Source organism: Cygnus atratus, chromosome 8, assembly GCF_013377495.2.
Source record: "Cygnus atratus isolate AKBS03 ecotype Queensland, Australia chromosome 8, CAtr_DNAZoo_HiC_assembly, whole genome shotgun sequence".
NCBI classification, from domain to species: Eukaryota; Metazoa; Chordata; class Aves; order Anseriformes; family Anatidae; genus Cygnus; species Cygnus atratus.
In genome coordinates this window covers 9594631-9612039 of record NC_066369.1, presented here as the reverse complement: position 1 = coordinate 9612039, position 17409 = coordinate 9594631, and the positions used below count along the sequence as shown (strand labels likewise).

At 42.1% G+C, this 17409-nt stretch overlaps 1 protein-coding gene across 3 annotated transcripts in view; it reads left to right on the top strand.

The window, feature by feature from the left end:
* DNM3 (dynamin 3) overlaps nt 1-17409 on the top strand; it is a 178607-nt gene that overhangs the window by 125119 nt on the left and 36079 nt on the right. For 2 of the 3 annotated variants that reach the window (XM_050712395.1, XM_035537315.1), the window contains one exon: nt 804-815. The exons of the other annotated variant lie outside the window; for it this stretch is intronic. In XM_050712395.1, the coding sequence (XP_050568352.1) occupies nt 804-815 (12 nt within the window). The remainder of the gene's footprint in view (nt 1-803; nt 816-17409) is intronic. 3 annotated transcript variants of the gene reach the window in all.

Genomic DNA, 17409 nt, shown 5'->3' with positions numbered 1-17409 from the left:
CTCCGTTTTGAAAAAATGACTACAACTTTGTGACTAACCTTTCCAGACTGTATTTCTCAACTGTAGGCTGGTGTTTGTTTTGGCTGACTTCCCACTGTATAATATACACTGTTCATGCCAGCTCATGGCAAAACTCACAATTAAAAAAAAAAAAAAAAAAAAAGGCACAGATGTTCATCGTAACTTGTTCTGCACACTTTACCTTGCTAGCACCATCCATTCCTTTCCCCTTTTTCCCTAATGCCACCTCCTCCTTACTTTCATTGCTCATCTAAACGTACAATATTTGCTTTTTAAAAAGCTTTGGATCGGGAAACTTCCTATTCATTGGCATGTTGTAGGGAGTAGCTGTGAAAGGGTAAGCAGACACATTTAGGGGGTTGCTTTGTGCACTGGAAGTTCAGTGTTACCAGTGCACAAAGATCCTGCTGGCTGTGGTCCCATCCCTAGATCATTTCAGGCCTTGTTTTCCTCTCCCTTGTATTAGTGTCCACCGACTTCCCTGGAGCTGCTCCTGATTTACACTGGAGGAAGCAAAAGTGGAATCAGAATGTTTGTGTAGAGAGGAAATTTTGAAAAACAGTGTGAATTTACAGCTTTGCTGAGCATTTTAAATCCTTCGCGAATGTCCTGTGCTCCCTGGAAGCTGTCTAACGAAAGGATTCAGTGAATGTTCTTTGAGTCAGTTCATTTGGTTTGAGCCATTTCCAGAACTGTGCGAGTTAGACTGAATGTATGTAAAATAAATGTATCTAATATTTCTTTTTTTTTTTCCTCTTTCCTCCTTGCTGCATCCTGCAAAGGGGAACAACAGAGTAAGTTCTTTGTCCTTTTACAAAATCCTTTTGTATCCTGTCTCAAGGGTTTTGCCATAAAAATCAGTTTATCTTTTGTTTCACACAACTGTTGCCTGCGTACTCTCAAGAGCAAACTCCTATTAGAAATGTGGGTACAAAAGTGTCTATTAACAGATCTTTGATTTAATTTCGGGGAAGGAGATGTGTTAAGTGGTGCTGAGTGTTGTTTTCGAAGGCATTTCAGTAAGAACGATACTATAAAACAGTATTGGGACCAAAGATTATGAAGGTATAGTAATAAAGACCTTCTGAGGAAAGGTTACTACAGTCTGATGAAACTCATTACAGCTGGATTTTTTGACCATACATCAAAGCTTGTATTAATGGGCAGTTATAAAAACCCAGCACTAAAGTCTTAAATAACAGATTTGCTGGCGTTGTTGGCTAAGCTGAACTAGATCAGTGTACTGGCTTTGAAGGTGCCTTAAAATGGATGGAGGAGGGTGGGGTCAACATTTGACTTGGCTTCTAGACCCTTGATGTGTTCCAGCTGGACAGCAGCAGAAGGGTGTGGGGTGTGGAGAGGGAGAGCTGAAATATGCATGGTAGGTTTTTTGAAACTAAGCAGCACATAAAAAGACAGTTTTGCTGATGTTGATCTGATAAACTAATAATCAAGCAGTTCCCAGGGTTTGTACTTTTTGTGCCATTTTTACTTGAGTGTAAGAATGGAAATTTCACATCTCACACTTTGGAATATGCGGCAGAGAGTTTGTCATACCATGGAAAGAAGTTACACAGCTTTTGTGCTTTTTATTTCTTTCCTGTTTTGGTTTATTAACCCTTAGGAGGATGTGGCTGGAGCATCAGAAGATGCTTCGTAGCAAACGTTGAAACTAGCCCCTGAAATAAAATATTGCCTGTAGCATCGTGTTGTGAGCTTGTGGTGTTTCTCAGGTATTTGGGTAAGACCCAGGTGGGTTTTAAAAGCTTTGAAGGTCTGAGAATTTGTCTGGTTTGAATTTTTGTGTTTTAACCACTTTTTGACTTCTGCTGTCTCCATGGTAACTGGGCTTGGAAGCACCAAAGATCTGTGTTTTGTTGGCCGGCCTGCCTGAGAAAAGGGGCTTTTGGTGTTGGGTGGGTGAGGGGAGGGTTAGGAGAAGTGGTGCATTGATGGCATGGAGAGAGGGACTTCAGGTAGCAGGTGGTATGAAATATCAAGGTAATGTTTATAATGTTCATTTATGATAAGCTGACTTAAGGCTTTGCTGCTGCAGTGGATGCTGAGCTGGTCTCCTGATGAGAGGTGTTAGGCTGTACATGCTCTGTCAAGGGAAATAGGGATAGATGGGACACCAGACATCTCCTGGGACTGGCAGAAACTAAACCTGGAAGCCAGGACTCATGTGGACAAGCTCTGCTCTCCAGAGACCTGAGCTGTGGGGTGCTCCAGGGAGGTCAGGACAAGTAAGTAGCATCTGACTTGGAGTTAATTGCTAGCAAAAGGCAGAGTACATATAAAGTATAGGAGAAACCTATGAGATTTGAGGTTTGGTGGATCTGTTAGCTCTCCTTTCACTCCGAGCAATTCTTGCTGTAGGCTCACAAACGTTCCCTCTCTGGCCTGGGCTGTCTGCCAGAAGGTAACTCCAAAGCAAATCTCCATGAAAGCCATCCTCATCTTTCTTTTGGACCCAGATCCTTGTGGGGGATCATTGTATCCTCATCTGCGTCCCCTCCCTTCTTTCACACAAGTCATTCATGCTCATTTCTGGAGTTTACATATCTCAGTTAGGTGGGTAAAATTAAAGGCGGCTGCCTGTGGGGACTCAAACCCCAGGGACACCTTCAGACTTCTTCTGAGACTAGTTGCATGGAAAATTAAATGGGTAAATCTGAGAGGTGGTAAAAGAGTTTGAGAAGGGATATTGGGAGAAGAGAGGAGCGGCAGAATGTGGATCATGGTGGTTCTCAAAGCTGCATAATCCTTCCTTACTGTCCTTCTACAGATTAACTGGGTACCTAGCAAGGCTTTAACCCTCCTACTCTTGTTGCCTGGTGTGGCATTCACACTGGATCGTGTCATACGTAAAGATCTCATGGTGCTGCTTTTGTACCTCTGCCTTAAGCTTTGCCTCTTAGATTTGCAAAAGTAAAAATAAACATTGGAGTAACAAGTTCCTAAGAAAAAGCAGGGGGAGGGAAGAGAAGAGGGTTTATAGTCATCGGTGGACTACTAATCATTTTTATTTGTACTTTTTATTGTTGCACAATCATTAACGTAAGTGAGATTTCTCACGGTTAAAAATAAATACATCTTCAAAAGCTTTGTTGCATGGGATCTGTAAAAGGGGTCATTTGGAATGAGGTAATGGAGACCTACCTCATTCAGCAAGCACATGTTGGCAAGCCACGTCTCGCTAGCGTTAAAACTGAACTCTGCTCCACAGTCCTGCGCAGAGGCGGGACAGGCAGAGCGCTGGGCAGAGCCCTGAGAAGCTGTTTGTAGTTCAGTCCAGATGCTGAAGATTGCTGAGTGTCTTTATCTTTGCGAATTTTCTTCTTCCCCTGTGCATTTTCATCACCTTAATTTAAAAACAAAGCAAAAGCCACCGGCCCTCCAGAGCCTGCTGTTTAAAAACAACAAAACCTGCCACATTCTCATAAAGGTAATATCTGTTACATGTCCAATGTTGTTAGGTTGAAAGGTTAACTGGGTGCTGTGTCCTCCTGAAATTTTGTCTTACCACTTAAGTGCCTAGGATTTGGGATCAACAACCACAAAATAAACAAAACCCCAAGGTGACACATTTTAATATAAAGAGTTCACCTTTCTTTTCACATCCTTAAAACCCGCATTATCCAATCAGTTCTGCTTAATTTAAAGGATCAAGCACTTCAATGCTGAGGTCAGTCTTGAGAAGATTTACTTAGAAAATAAAAAATCTGATTAAACTACTTTTTGTGGATCAAAGACTACAAAATTTTGCTAATTATTTTGAATTGCTGTGCTGGCTGATACCCTTTACAAAGCACGTAGAACCAAAGTATCTATATAATATATCTGCGTCTTGGTTAGTAGAGTTGTCACGGTGTGGGTAACACTGAGCACATGAAAGTTCATCTAATATAGTCAGTATAATTTAGATTGAAATTTCTCCTGAGAAAAACAGAATTTCCTTTGAAAAGAGAAGGAAAGTACTCTCCCTGCCAGGTCAGTTTTCATGTTATTGCTTAAAATACTTCTTGGTGACATATTAATTGCTTAGTTTCAAGTCTCTTTTTTCCTTTTTTTTTTTTTTTTTTTGGGGGGGGGGGGGGGGAAGCAGGGAATCTAGGAGTAGTGGGGGCAGTTTTATAGAACCAGATTCCAAATCGGCTACTTCATTAAGAAGACCAGATGTCCTACTCTCTCTTGAGACATTCCTGGAAAATGGGAACTGAGACCGAGTGAAGTCAGGGCAGTCGTTTTACCGAAGCGTATGACAGCAGTGCTCTCAGCTCATCTGTTTCGTGCTTGGCTATTAACATGTACATGCAGGTTCTGTGCCAGAAGCCACGCATATCTTTGCATTGTAGTAGGGCTGCGATGCTCGCTTGCTTTTTCAAATCCAGCCATATTTCTGAAGGGTCTTCAATTACCTGGTAGACACGCGCTCTGACTCAGCCAGCTGCTGGCTGCGGTGATGTTCTCCAAGCGTCCCAGCCAGATTCAAACTGAAAGTCAGAACGCTTCTGCTCGGGAACTCCCGATGTCGCTCTGCAAGTTAAGGTCCTACACTAGAGAAAGTAAAAACGCAGTTACGTTTGTTATATACTAGTAAGTTGAACAGCAAATTGTGCTGATGTGCCAGAGGATAAAGTGGTGCACACAGAAGTCTAAACTGTGCATTTACTGCTTTTTAATTCAGTGTACACTAGATGTATTTTGGGAAAGAAAGGCTTTAAATTCTAGGAAAAGAAGAATCCCCTTCAGCTACGACTAAAATTGGCCTCAGGCCAAGTAGGTTTAAAAATAATTCTTAAATGAAGAAGTGTTAAAATATTTTTTTTTAAAGTGGGAGAAATGCCATAATTTTATAGACAGCGTTTTGGTCGCTGCTTCAAACAGACGAGCTGAATTTTACAATGAAGTCACGGTGTAAAGGAGCAGACTAAGGGAGCATGTGTGCATGCGCACCGACGCTGGGTCAGCGGCAGTCCAAACTACGGGGAGGAAAGGAAATGGCAGGCTGTTTTTCACTGTCTTTCTTGCTGCCTTACGTTTTCAAGGAAGTGAAAACACGTTTCAAATAAAAACAGCTTTCTTGTTCTTCTAACTATTTACAAGTTGAAACAAAAAACTAGAGGCAGCCTTGTTCCCCCCAAAACAGAGCAGCCCTCTTTTATATTCTTGTAGGGGTAAAATAATTGCTGGCATGAGAGAGTTAAAAATGTACAGGGGAAAAAGAGATTCATAGGATTGCATCAGTTGCACTGACTGTAACGAGATGCAGGCTTGCTAACTGAAGGATTTCAAAACCAGCCCCAGCAAAGCTGGTAACTGCCTATATCAGTGGTCGGGTGTTCAATAGCTGTCACAGAGTTTTACATTTCTCCTATTAAATGGACCTGCTGACATTAAGCAAGCTCCAGGAAATTTAGAAATGAGCAAACAGTTTTTTTTATTTCTGTAATGTATTCATGGTGGGCCCTTTACTGTGCTTTCAGCAAGGCATCTGCATATTAAAAATATTTCAGAATTCTTCATTTTTTATGTTGCAGCTGAGTTTTGCATCACTTCCATTCTAATGAAGGATTTCACTGAGGCTGTGCAGAAAGGTGGAAACTCTCTGGTTGTTTCAGATCATGGAGCATGAGGGTCAGCCCTGTTCTGGAAATATATGCCTACTGAAAGGAGAGAGATTTGCCCTGGGGAAGGTAGTAAAGGCAGCCAGCCTCTAAAGATGCTTTCCTAGCACTGGTCAATGAGTGCTGACAGTTGGCTGGCAGAGAAGGGTCCTTCTGGGCTGGGCTGCGTGGTGCCGGATCTTTGTATGGGATCCCTGGGACTCCAGGCTGATGCCTGCAACCTGAGTCCATGTGTCTCCAGGTCTCGGTAGCTGTGGTTGCCTCTCCATCATCCCTTTTAGTGCAGCACCATGGTGTCACCCACGTGGGGAGCTGAACAGAAGGGGAAACACACTCACAGCTATCCCAAGACTTTGGGACAATCCTGTAAGGTCTTCCAAGTTAGGTATTTCACAAAAAACTACTCCTGAGTAGCACATAATAATAATAAAAAAAGTTGGGGCTAAATAAAAATATGCATGATTTTATTTTTTTTCCTGCCAAAAATGTCACCAAGCTCACACTTCTGTGGCATTTACAGTGCAACAGGAAATGTAGTCATTGGACAGGAGGGTGGAGGGCAGCTGGGAAACAGCCAGATGGTTCTTTTCTTCTCATTTGTAAGAGACAACAAAATGATCAGGAGAAACTGAATGCTATTTTCTGTTCTGGACTAAACCAAAGATGTTCAATGTCTAGTCTGATGTGCGGTTGCATCCTGGATTCGTTTAACCTGCCCTATCTCTTCTTGTGGAGATAGGTTTGTAATTACTCTCCACATGGAGAGTCAGTTGCATGCATCCTGTGCGTAAAATCCTTTGTACTGACACTTCATTCATAATTCTCCTTTTGCAATGTCGTTTCTTTGTATTTTGTGGTCACTCCTCAGCTGCTGTCTCACCTGGGTCCCAACACCATCATGGCCTTGGATTGACCAAAGCCCTTCTCTGTTTGAAGTAGTTGCATGACACTTGATGTGTCAACTGTGCTGATTTTGGAAAGGTGGGTTTTGTCACTAGGAAAAGCCGGCTGTGGGCATTTCATGGTGTTTAATGTCTGCAGTTCTTTCATTTTGGTGACTTAGATACTGTTGTTCCTAAAACAACTGCTCCTGAAGTTGAGAAATAAGTCGTATTACTTGGTTCACCTTTATTCTCTCTCTCTCTCTCTCTCTCTCTCTCAAAAACAAAACAAAAATTTAATTAACTTCTACTTTTCACCTTTTATAATCAAATTATTTGAAAAAGAGAGAATGACATATTTGAACTTGGTGGAATATTTGGTAATAACACGTGAAGTTACCTGGCTAGATAGAAGCTCTGTAGTGAGTAGATAGAAAGTTACCGTGAGCTGCTACACAAAGTGTCAGGCTGGCACCAGACCTTTAAATAGCAGATATTCAAACTCTTCAGTCATATTTGTTGCACACTGTTCTCTTGAGCTGTTCGATGGTTGGGTTACTATGCTAGGCAGTGTACTTACGGTCATTTAGGGAAATCAACTAAAAAAAATGAACCCAGAGCATGAAATACTCTGGGTTTATAAGTATCTTATGCAATGTAATTTGGCATTCAGTTGTGGTGCTTTTAAACTCCGCCTGATTTGCAGACCTAGCTATTTTCCAGTGGAAGCAGGAATCCCCGTGAACGTGATATGCGGTCGCAGGCCAGCGTCCCTAGGTGCTGTGCAGACACTGGGAGCAGTCTGCGGCTGGTCAGGACCAGAGGCTGACAACTGCCTTACTGTACTTCTGAATTACAGCTGTTAAAGGTAACCTGGCTGACACAAAGAGCAAATTCTCGGAAGCGTTATGAGCGCTACATTGTCCTTAGCTTTGCTGTGAGGACAGTGAAGAAAATGGCAGAGGCCACCCATTTGTCCACTTGTGCAGCTGCATACAATTGGGCATCCTCAAATAACCCAACCTCTCCTTAATGGCGCCTGTGACCCAAGGGATGTGGCGGCTGACTCTCGAAAGAGGTGAAGTTTTTATGCCAGCCCTGGGCACCAAGGAGCTCTCTGGGCATTGTTCCTTGCTGTTCCTCACCTGAGGGCTTCAATATAGGTAATGGTCTGACTCTATGAACAATGACAACAGCAAACAGCCTCAAATGTATAGGTGTCTATAGCTGTGAAATGTATAGGTGTCTATAGCTGTGATACCTTCTTGAACAGGATTATATGTGAACCAGAGTTGGTGTATTTGTATGTGAGCCTCTGTACATATGTACAAGTAACCAATGTCCTGTGCAAAGGCAAATGCTCACCTTTTTCTATAGGACTTCCAGAGCAGTGGCTTCCAGTTAAGGGCCCACTGTTAAACCTGATGAAGCTGAGAACAAAATACAGCATTGTCTGCAGTCCACCATATTGTCTGTGTTGCACTTGGTGTGGGGGAAATCAGGGCCCTTGCTTCAGGAAGCTTGTCATCTCCGAGAGTTTGAAAACATCAGCTCTTTCTCTCTGTGCTCGTTTTTATATAGTGCTGTGCAGAAAATACCTCTTAAACCAACGAATGAATACATATGCTCAGAAATGGTTTAGTTGCCACCAACATAGGTCATGGAAAGGCTGGAACATGGGTGAAATACTGGGCATGGTGAAGTCAGTTGCAAAACTCCCATCAACTTCTCAAGGGTTAGGATTTCATCTGCTGTGACTGGACGTATTCTGCTTAGCGTTGTAAGTTTTTAGTGGACTGTTGGTTTTTTCCCCTGCTTTCTGTAGTCTGATGAATGTTCTGCTAAAATAGAGTTCTCCTTTCCTAGAACCAGTCCTGGCATTGTCCAACTGAGGCTATGATTTCTGCCCCATGTCATATTTCTTTTATTTTGTTCCATCTTATTTGTACAGTTTCTTTTGTAAGCCACAGCATGATGCCTTTCTAGCAGCTGTTGTTAATATTGTGAATAGATCCTATTTGTCTAGAAGCTGCAGTTGTGGACCAGGATCCCGTTTTATAAACTTAGAATAAAAAAAAAGTGGTTCCTGGCTCATAAAGCTTACAGTCAAAGAATGTCAAGAGGGAATCAGTGGGTAATTACTGAACTGTGTCCTGTCTGCATTTTTGGTTAGAGGTTTGTCACTAGCCATTGAGCCTCTGTGGAAGTAAAGGGTCTTGAAGCAAGCTACCTGTTTGTCACTGTCTGACTAACAGAGGATGTGGAAATTAGGATTATGTTTTGAATAGTGAATTCTGTAAAGTGGCAGCATGATTTCTTTCCATAGGATTTCTCTTTTTAGGCCTGCGAAGGCAGGATTTATGCAGTTTGGAGCAGGTTTGCCAAGACATCTTCGTCTTTGCCTCTTTAAAAATACCTCACTCTAACATCAGCTCAGTACACGGTGACTTATTTCTGCCTGTCTTTTAAGAATAAGTGGTGCTTGATTAATCCTAATTTGATTCTGGTTCATTTGAGCGTCCCTCCTTAGCTGGTGAACTAGAAGTGTCTCAGCTTAAAGCATGGTTGGAAATTTGCTCAAGTGGTTTTCTTGGGTCACTTGAGTTCGAGTGGTTTAAAATCAGTAATTGTTGTAAACTAGCCTAGATGCATATGAGATTCTTCATCCTTTTGCTGGTTTAATGAAAGACAAAAAGAAAAACTTTGGAAAATTGTTTCAGATGAGTTTGCCCAAGACTGTGTATGTGCGTGTGTCTGTGCATTCAAATGTGTCTGCATTCAAAGAGCTTTGGCATCTTTGTTCCAATATACTGAATGTGTTTCCTCTGTGTGTACAACATTTTCCTTTCACAACTCAGATCTTTTTGGATTGTATCCGACCGGGGAATTGCATGTATTTCTAGGCATCTATGTCTAGAATAACTTGTGATTATTCCTTCCAAGGCTGGATCTCTTGACTGTAAACTACTTCAGTCTCCCTTTGGAGGCAACAGGTCCTTGGAAGCAGAAGTTCAGCCATCCAGAGTGCCAGGTAGTTGTCCTGGTTCCTAGTTAATTGTGTAATTACGTCATGACAGTAAAGCAATGGGAGTGAAATTTATGATGGAGTACTTAAATACACATCTTGTCCCTGGTAAGGCTCAGGAGCATTGCTGCTCCATAGAAGATAGAAAGATGCAGCACTTTTCAGTGTCACCTGTTCCCTTCTGTGAGTTCCTGGGTTTTGGGAGAATGTCTCAAAGTCCCTCCTACCTGTGTCCTTTCTGGCTGAATGTTCCATTCTGGATGATGGAATAGATTATTAGGCCTGAAAGTTGCTCCTGTTTTAGAGTTCCCTTTACCTTGCAGCTGCGTTTTCTCTGTGCAAAGCTAATGCTTCACCAGTATTGATGGCCTTTAGGCTGCTCTTCCATAGCTTTTTAAAAATATATATATTGTCATATATTCCTTCATATGGGCAAGCATTAAGCTATCTCCCAGAGTTTACAGTTAGTCACAAATACCTCGTTTGTTCCAAATTCAACTCCCCAACTGACAATGGAAAATTACAGTTCAGATACCACTGATGCTACCTCTTGTGTTGCTGTGCGTTTTGGTAAAAATACTGCTTTACTATGGTAACTCCCCAGTCCCTTCGGAATTATTCTCTGATGCTTCCAACCTTCAATTTTTTTCTTGACAAACTTCTGGCTATATTCTGGAAAACTTCTGGAGTCTGCTGTGGATGTAAAGCAGCTGAAAACATGGGCAGCAGCGTAAACTGAAATAAGATCCCTACAGGAATAACTTCGTGCAGGGGAGGTTTCCAGTGCAAGTTAAAACATCCACATTCATACTTAACAAGCTAAAAATTCATTAGAGGGAGAGGTAAAATTAGTAAGAAGTTGCTACCAACTTTCCAGTCTGTCCTGGACATCTGCAAACCTTAAGAGGCTTTGCTACAAAATGTAAGCCGTGCTTGCTGCAGAATGTCTGTGCTTTTGTTACTATTCCTACCTGCAATCTCCAACAGTAGTTTTTAGTCCAAATTCAGATATCACAGTTCGGATCTGGTCATTGTTTGGAAACCACTGTAACCTCCCTTATTTTTATGAACTTACTTTAGTGAGTTTAAAATCTCTCTGTTGGAAGATATCCTTAAAAACACAAAGAGAAAGAAAGGAAAAAAAAAAAAGCTCATAGCCAGAGAAGATATATGTTACAAGTTCAGTCCAGCTTTTCTTTGGATAGAGTACTGTTCCTTGCAAAGCCTGCTGTGTGGCTGGTAACATATTCCAGAGAGGCTGTGCATGCAGAGAGCTTTTCATTCACTTTCTTAGGGCATAGCGTGGCAGGATATTTAATCCAAAGCGCTTAGCTATAAAAGAGGCAGAGTGTATTGAAATCCAGGTATTTATACATCTTGAGAGTACCCCTGCATGCAGTCAACAGAGAAGCGCTCTCCCAAGCTGTAAGGAAAAGCATTATTTTCACGTTTCTTCCCAGTTTGCATTAGACATGTCACACAAGAGCTAGAATATAAGGCAGATTTTGCAAGGACTCACAGCAGTTCTTACTGGTTTTTGGGTTTCCCAAAGAGAACTGTGCTCAGGAGGTTGTTCTGCTGCCAGAGGTTTTATCATGTGGGCCGAGTATCGTAACAGAACAGACAACACCATCTTCATGTGTTTTCAGACATGTTATTTACTGGGGTTTCCCTGAAGAAAGCTTAGGAATTCTTTCCTTATGAGTCACTGACCAAGTGATTGTTTTTATATAAACTTTCCTTCAGCTGGTTGGAGTTGGAACACAGTGTCTTCTGCTACTTCTGGAGTCTGACTTTTCTCTTAATTTCTTTTAATGGCTGTTCCTGCAGCCAACAGGATGGTTCGAACCTCGTGGCCTTCCCCTGCACCCTGACTTTCATAGTCTTGAAAACCTGTGGTGCAGCCAGCTAGCAGAAGTGCTGGTGGCAATCACCGCTCGTGTGTAATTCCACTTTTCAGCTTTCTGCATTGGAGGGCTTTTTCAGCTCTGCACCTTCCTTGCGGCTTAGGGAGAGCGTGCAGTTGACGCTAGCCAAACTGGAGTTTGCGTTTCATGTGCTGAAATTAAAACCTAAAGTTGATATTTGAGTTCAGTGGCGTAAAGGTTAAAAGCTGGAAAGTGCCGTTTCCATAATGGAAATCACTAAAACTGGAGAGAGACATGCCTTCTCTTACATCCCCCTGAATCCTTTCCCACCCTCTTTCAGTGGCTGCAGCAGAGCTGTCTTCTGCCAGCGGAGTGGTGCAGAGTCACTTTTAATTACCTCCTTCCACTGCTTTTGATTTCAAGCCCAACTGATGGCGCCAGGGGCTGAACCACAGGGAGATCTCCAAGCAAGCCATGCGTATGTCAGGCAGCCTTGCCAGGCAGATTCTATACAGCCCACTGCACTTCCTTGTGGTGTTCTTGGTATTACACTTCAATTTTTTTAGCCTGAGACAGGAGCTATGCTAAAATCTATTAACTCTGTAATGTGCTTACACATGTGAAATTCTAGGTTATGGGCACCAGCTTCTCTTCCGCGCTTAATATCTGAGATAGATGAATATCTCCCACAGCTATATATATTCTGTGTATACGTATGTGTTTGACTCCATGGGTAAAATATCCTGTATACACAGATTTATTAAAATGCGTGGCATTATTTTAAGCCAGTAAACATGCAAAGTTCTCGGAGTCTTTTTCATAACCCAAGAGTGGATTTCTTTATTTTTACAGGAACAGGAATGGTTTAGCTGGAATGAAACCTTTCGTTCCACTGCATCATTAGCTACAGGCAATCTTCAGTTGAAGCCTTTCCCATTTTTCGTGTTAAAGCTGTAATAGTTTGACTATTAATCAACATGTAGGATGAATTTCTGAGGCTGAAAGAGCTCGTCTGCGTGCCTGTAATTTAAGCTGATTTTTTTTTCTTATGAAAGGAAGGTAGCCAGAAAATAAATTATATTTTAAAGAGTTCACCTCTCTCTCACCCCCTTCTACCATTCACCTTGTGATAAACACCCCAATAGTTCTCCCTGGACGGATAGAGAGATTTAGCTGGAGTAGCAGATCCTCCAGTGCGTCATTTGATCTTCTAATATTTCTAACGCAACTTTCTCTTACATTAGATTAGTTTCTGACATGTCGATTGTATCAGGTGCAATACTGAGGGTTCAGTCCAACTTGCTTTTTTCAGTTTAAAAGTTAATTTCAGGATCTCAGATGAAGTTTTGCTCCCCATCTCCATGGCAAGAAGCTGTAGTCAGCAACCCACATTGATAATGGTAGCATCACCATCTTTAGTCAGCTGTTTACCTGCCTTTTCAGCAGTCTGCTCTTCTCTCGCAAGGATCATGTGCTCTTACCAAGCTGGATAAAGGCTTTGGGAAGGGTGACAGAAGGTGACAAGTCAACCTTGGAGCATGGACGAGGACCCTGTGAGGGAGGAAGGAAAAGAGCCATATAGTTCATATAAGATGCAGAGCTATTTCAAATGAACTGTCAAGTGCTCTCAAAGACTGCAGTGCTCTATCCTGTGGATGCTGAAAAGCAGATTCAATACTATTGCAATAAAATCCTCTTGTTCTGGCCCTGCAGTTCCATTTGGCTATTAAAAAAACAGTGCAGCAGCCCTGGAAACAGAGGAAATATAAAATGTTACCTTTCACCAGATGGCATATGTCCTTCTTCATCAGGGGTTGAGACAAGATTGCACCTGTACTGTAAAAAAGGGTATTTCCTCTACTGGGCCTGCATTGCTCATAACAGAGACCGACATGTTTAGTCTTTTCATGGCCACATTATACCAGTGGCTCAGAATTGTCTGATGCTTGATTAGAGGTGTTTTGGCTTTCTTTTCTCTTGTTATTGCTAGCTGATGAACTCTAGTCCAGCACAGCAGCTGTCATTAGTCTGTCAACATAAAACTATTGTTTTATCCTGCTTCTGTTTTTTCCAATCCTTGAAGTCATCCATGTCTTGCACAACACAGTTTCAATCCTCCATCTTGCTGACAGTGCCTTACGATTTGTGTTATGGGCAGAAACAAATTTAACTGGCAAGTTCCTACTATTTTGTTTCAATTAGATTATCTAGTGGACACTCGGATGGTGAAATCCTTCGAGGCTACTAGTTCTTCTTCCCATAGTGTCACGTATTTATCTGTTTCTGAGTGTACCATTCCTTCTCATTAATCCCCATCTTTACAAAAGTAATTAGCAGTCTTCTGAGGGTATCACTTATCACTTTGCTGAAGCTAAGATCTGTCAAGTTTCCCTTAGACAGAAAATCTGTCAACTTATTGAGTCTGGCATGCTCTGTAATCTTTATTTAGTATGTCTTTCATTAAAAACATGTTGAAAAGCCTTACAGACAGCTTTTCTGTAGACCCAAATACCACGCTGCTACTTTCATACTGTGCTTTTGCACCCACTCCATGGGCGGTAGCAGGAGCTGTTGTGTTGGCCCTGCTGACAACTGACAACCAGGTATGGGTGTCTGTCTACCTTTAGGAGACTGCATGATGGAACTTTCTGGTTTGGGGGCAGTGATTTATTCCCTCACTGCTTTCCTTCACACCTCCCTTCTTGGTTAGGACAGAACGATAACAAGACAGTAAGTTTTGTTTCACCTGGGACTGTTGGTACAAGAGTGCAAGAGCTTTTCTTTAGGAAAGCTTGGTAGCCAAAACACTTTGCTCTGAGGAACCTGCTGGAAATCTTGTCACATAGCAAGCTTCAGGGCTTATCACTCAGTTTTTCCCCTGCTCTGTTTTCCTCTGGATGACAAGAAACTGCCCGTGACAAGGATGAGGAGCAAAAGCAGTAATTCACGCTCGTGTGACAGAGGAGCATTTTCTCCTTTGATCTCATCAGTAAGTTGCACCCTGAAAGACAGCCTGTGGCTCCAGACCACGGTCTTCTCTCTGTGCTTTATTTACTTCTTGCCTGGCCACTGACTAGTTTTCTTTTTCAGTTCTACGCTAGTTCGGTTCCCATTGTTCGTCCAACACTTCCAAACATACAATCACAATCCCTCAGGCTACTTTTTCCATTAGTGCGTGTTTCATATAAGTCTTCACTTTCTCCAGCCACGGTTTAGTTCACATTCTTGTAGATTTTCTAGCTGATAACCATTGCCCATATGCATGGTATCTGTGCGGGGACGTAATGAAGTACATGCATTTATAGGCATCTGTGAATTTAAAATGTGCTAGTTTGTGCTGAGATAAATTTCCCTCGAATTCTAGAGAGTATTAGGCAGACATAAGAATTGTTTAATTTGGAATATGTAATTATCAGTTGAAAAATCTGCATCCTATCGGATGCCTTGTCAACACTTCGTGTCTTAAAATGTGTAGTAACCAGAAAACCGAGGCGTTAACCTTTTCTAGTCCATGCTGGACAAGTGAAAAATCAGTACTTTTGTGTGTGTGCATGGGATCTTTGTTCGCTGTGATTAATGTTCCACTAACAGCGTCCAGTACAAGTTTGGTGCAATGTACAAAGTACCTTTGATGCCAGACATTCTACAGTGCTGTGCAGAAACTAAAGCTAATAAGCGTAAGCCTGAGAGGACTGGAATGTTTTCAATTTACTTTTAAACAAATGACTTTATTGTGCCATTCTCGCATGGGAGTAAATTCCACAGCCTTAGTGGCACATTAGACAAAACTTTTTTACCTGCTGATTTCTGTTTATACTTGGAGAAAAGAAATTAACCTCAGTTAGGAACTGGGGGGAATTGGACATAACTATTAAACTCATTGGGAATTTTGCCAGGGGTTTCACTGAGAGCAGAGTTAGATGCGGTTGCACAGGATGTAGCTGCAGGATGATTTGTGGCGCAAAGTAGAGTTCAGGAATTCTGGATTCCTGAAAATCAAACTCACGAAGGGCACCTGTAGGATAAGCTTTAAAACTGGTTCTGCATCTCTGGCAAGGTAAGGAAGCTGTTGTTGTAGTCTGCCTGCATGCTGGTGGGTATTGAAAGGAAGATTTCGAGTGACTTCAGCTGGAGATAGATAAGGCCATTCCTGAAGGTAACAATTCTCAAATAAGTAACGAGCATCTGTAGAGATACATGACTGACATCACTTGACCAGAAGGAGAGAAAGCATCTCTGAGTTTATCTCGTTCACTGCTGTTGTAGTGGTGAAGGTTTTCAGACTAAGAATGGGAAGATAAGAATGAGTCTTTAATGCCTAAAGGATGGTCTAGTACCATGGATTTGTTAAAATATGAAATACTTGCAAAATGTTTGAGTAAGGAGCATGGATCCGTGTCATTGCTGCAAGTGGGAGACTCTCTAGAGCTAATAAATGCATCGTAGGCTTCTAATAAGTGTAATACAGAATTCGTTTCAGTCCTTTTTGATCGATACATGAGTGTGCATTAACTACCAAGAGAACCAGTAACACTGGATGTTTTTAAAGGCTCACTAGGTCTTTTTTGTACTAAACCTTTTTACTACGCTTATGGTTTATGCATGTTGTGGTTTTATTGCTTTATAAATTCATAAGTAATCAAGAAAAAGGTTGAGTTTTTGTTCAGACTAATGTTTTTATTTTCACTTTGACCATCTGCAATTCACTAGTATTTTATATTTCACCACTGCCTGGAAATCCAAGTTAGAAAAAATTACAAGTTTAGGTGATACTTAAATAAATGTGATTGCACAAATTGGACAAATAAATCCATACACCTGAAAATGGCTTTAGATCTTTTGGTCTTCCTCTGATGTTTGTAACCAGTGCTTGGTCTTTTCCAAAAAAGCTTCTTGTTCACTCACCCCTGTGCAATGGCTTCTCATAAAACCTTACCTCATTTACAAAATGAACAAAGTAAATGATACAAATGACTTTGCAATGTCCAGAGCTCTAAAGCCTTTACTGCCTCTGCTTGTGCCTCAAGATGAGTTGTACCTTCCAGAGGAAGACACTGCAAAGGCTTTTGTAGACTGTCAAGAAAGACAGGGAAGAAGGCCTCAGCTATTTCCATTTTGACTTCTAAGGCAGGAAAATTCTGTCCTGTTTGTTTCTCCTTATTGGTAGCTTTTTTCCATTTTCAAAAAGATAGTGTACGTTGATTATTACTGGAAAGAAACCAGTATGTGCGTAGAGGGTGACAGCTTTTACATAGTCAATTGCTACTACGAGTCAAAACTGAGATTGGGAGTGTTACTTGGCAGCACTGGGAAGCTTGTGGGGGCAAAGGCAGTGCTGGTGCCACCTGGCTGTGGTTTATTTCCATGAGCAGAACAGTGATTTTGTTACGAGTGTGGATTTTCTAAGAAGTTTAAGATGTATTTCAGAATGTTTTGTTAAGCATCTCTCCCTGCAGTGGGGCAGAAGCCACGTAGGAGAGGGCAGCATCGCTTTTGTGTAAGGCAGGCTGAGGGTCACCGGGCAGCAGGGAGCTCCCAGGGCATGCCAGCAGATACCCAGCTGACCTCTTCAAATGGGAAACTCGAGTGTGGCAAGCGAACGTCAGCAGGAGCCGAGGCTGCGCTAGCTTTGCAGGCTGGGTAGAGCGAGGAGAAATGACATGCTTTTGCCTGAGGCTCCTCAAGCTATCTCTGACCTGCTTGCTTCCCGCCCATCTGGAAACGCGCGCCTCTGACATGTTGAAGTGTCTTGGGAAAGGAGACAAGGAGGAGGGAACGCACTGCCAGGGAAGCATCTGATCCCCTTTGTCTCCCCAAATACCTGTATACGGTAGGGATATAATCTGTGCTTAAAGGTTGCTGCTTGGGGGGCCCCAGTTTGGCAGGCATGCCGGTGGGGAACACATGCTCTGAAGCCAGAGGGTGTCTCAAATGAAATGCTATTTGACTCTCACCACGCGGGTCTTAATAATCCATGGGTCTTA